The sequence below is a fragment of the Hemibagrus wyckioides genome, linkage group LG25, assembly GCF_019097595.1.
Source record: "Hemibagrus wyckioides isolate EC202008001 linkage group LG25, SWU_Hwy_1.0, whole genome shotgun sequence".
Lineage (NCBI taxonomy): Eukaryota > Metazoa > Chordata > Actinopteri > Siluriformes > Bagridae > Hemibagrus > Hemibagrus wyckioides.
The window spans coordinates 2828848-2830891 of record NC_080734.1 but is presented as its reverse complement, the minus strand read 5'-3'; the positions used below and the strand labels follow the sequence as shown (position 1 = coordinate 2830891).

General features: G+C 46.9%; 1 protein-coding gene across 2 annotated transcripts in view; it reads right to left on the bottom strand.

Moving 5' to 3' along the window:
* ppp4r4 (protein phosphatase 4, regulatory subunit 4) overlaps window positions 1–1743 on the bottom strand; it is a 24006-nt gene extending 22263 nt beyond the window's left edge. The window contains exon 1 of one of the 2 annotated variants that reach the window (XM_058379611.1): window positions 707–1743. In XM_058379611.1, coding sequence (XP_058235594.1) covers window positions 707–811 — 105 coding nt within the window. In that variant the 5' untranslated portion in view covers window positions 812–1743. The remainder of the gene's footprint in view (window positions 1–706) is intronic. The other variant, XM_058379610.1, reaches the window with a different exon arrangement.
* Between the last annotated feature and the right edge of the window lie 301 nt (window positions 1744–2044).

The following is a 2044-nucleotide window of genomic DNA, read 5'->3' as shown; positions in this document are numbered from 1 at the left end:
AGGTGGTGGATTCACTGCTCACAGATGACTCAGCCGAATATGTGAGGGGGATCTACATGCGAGGATGGTGAGGTTGTGAGGATGCGAAGCACGATGGACTGCGGGGGAAGAAAAAGAGAGAAAGGAGTGCGTGGGCCAAGAGCCGTGGGGGCGGAGAGTCTATTACTCCAGGGCTTCTCTCATTAGCCGAGGCACTTCGGCCGCGGAACCTCCCTCCCAAAAAAGGATGCTCAGAGAACCCCAGCGCCTCGTCCTCCTCCTCTTCCTCCTCCTCCTCCTCCGCCTCCCTGTGCATACGTATTACGAATTCCTCCTCGCGCTGTACGTGACGAGACTACTCATCTCAGAGACGAGAGGAACCTCGTCCTAAATCTGGTTTTCTGGGAGGCAGAGCAGGACAGACAGGGGTCTGGAAGCAAATCCGAGGGTTTGGGTGGGATTTAAAAGCTGGGAGGATGAGGAGAGTGAGGAGGAGCAGCAGCGGTGATGCGGAAAGCTGTCAGAAAGTGCGTCACTCGGTGAAGCGGTGTGGGCAACCCCCATGCCATCCTGTGTCTCCTGAACATGCACTCATCAAAACACACATACACACACACACCTCTGGTGCAAATCTAACATGAATAAGGTGCAGGACCTGGCACTCCTCACACACACACACACACACACACACACAAATATATATAATAAATAAAGGTAGCAAGAATACCTTCAGACTCCTGCGTATGGGTCTCTCGATAAACGTCAGGTCCTGCAGGTCATCGATCTGTCCAAACACACCGGACTGACTCAGGGTCATCTTGCTGATGAACATCTGCTCTGTTTTTAATGTCTCCTTGTCTCCTTCTTACACCTCAGGCATCTTCTCTGGGCTCCTCTCAAGTCAGAATGATGATTTCTCTTTCCTCCCACAAGCAAAAAATAAAAACTCCTTCAGGTTCACAGAGGAACTAGAAGTTCAGAAACATGCTCCTTGGATGCTGGGGTGCTCCAAAATAAATAAATAAATAAATAAGCATCTAATGATCAGCTTTACAGTCATCTCTCAAGCCTGGAACAGGAATTCCATCAGATGAGCAAATGATGAGCAACTTTGGATGGATGACAGGAGGCTGCTTTTCCATTGCACCAGCTGAAAATCCTTATGGAAATGTTTTTTTTTTTTATGTATCTAATCTAGGTCAGGTAAAGTCGAAGATCTCACTAGGACAGAAATGAACATGTCCCAGAAAAAAAAAAGATTACAGATAACTAGCTTGCTAACTAGCTAGTAATACCAATACATACAACATGTAACATATAACCGAGAGATATACCGCTGCTGCCGCTCTATTAATTGAGACTAGAACGTCACGCGACAACCAATCACCTCAACCTTGCGTCTAAATATGAATGACGCGCCGCTAATTTAACGTTTTTGCCGACTGTGAAGATAAAAAAGAGACATAAGCCGTTGTTGTTGTGTATTTTTAGCGGTGAAAATCGCCGCTTAGCCCGCGCAGCTCAGCAGCAGCAGCAGCCCACTCGCTTCAAACGCACTGCACCAACTAAAGCCGTCTCCATGGAGACCGCATGCCACAGGAGCGCGCGGAGCGGAGCGGATCAGAGCGGCTCGCGCGTCAGTCATCCGCGGCGTCCTCGCGCTCGCGTTCGTCATCGTCGACGTCGTCATCATCATCATCATAATCATCATCATCAGCCAAACACGCGTGCGCGTGTGACCGGAAAAGAGAAACGAAACAAAACAAAATCCACACAAGAAGTTTGTTTCTACCAAAGGCGTGTCTTCATAGTGCTTAAAAAGGAAATGTGGGCGTGTCTCCGAGGGCCACGCGCTGAAATGAGAGATGACCCAGTGTGGGCGTGTCATTAGGGACGCCATATAAGGAAGTAGGTGACCATATATGGTAAAAGGAAGTATTCTTTATTTATTTATACAGCACAACATGTTCTGGAAATATAAAGTCCTTACTTTTGAAAAAATTATTTGACATTATAAAACAGAATTCTAAAAGTTTTTTTTTAAATATCTGAAATGTGACACATT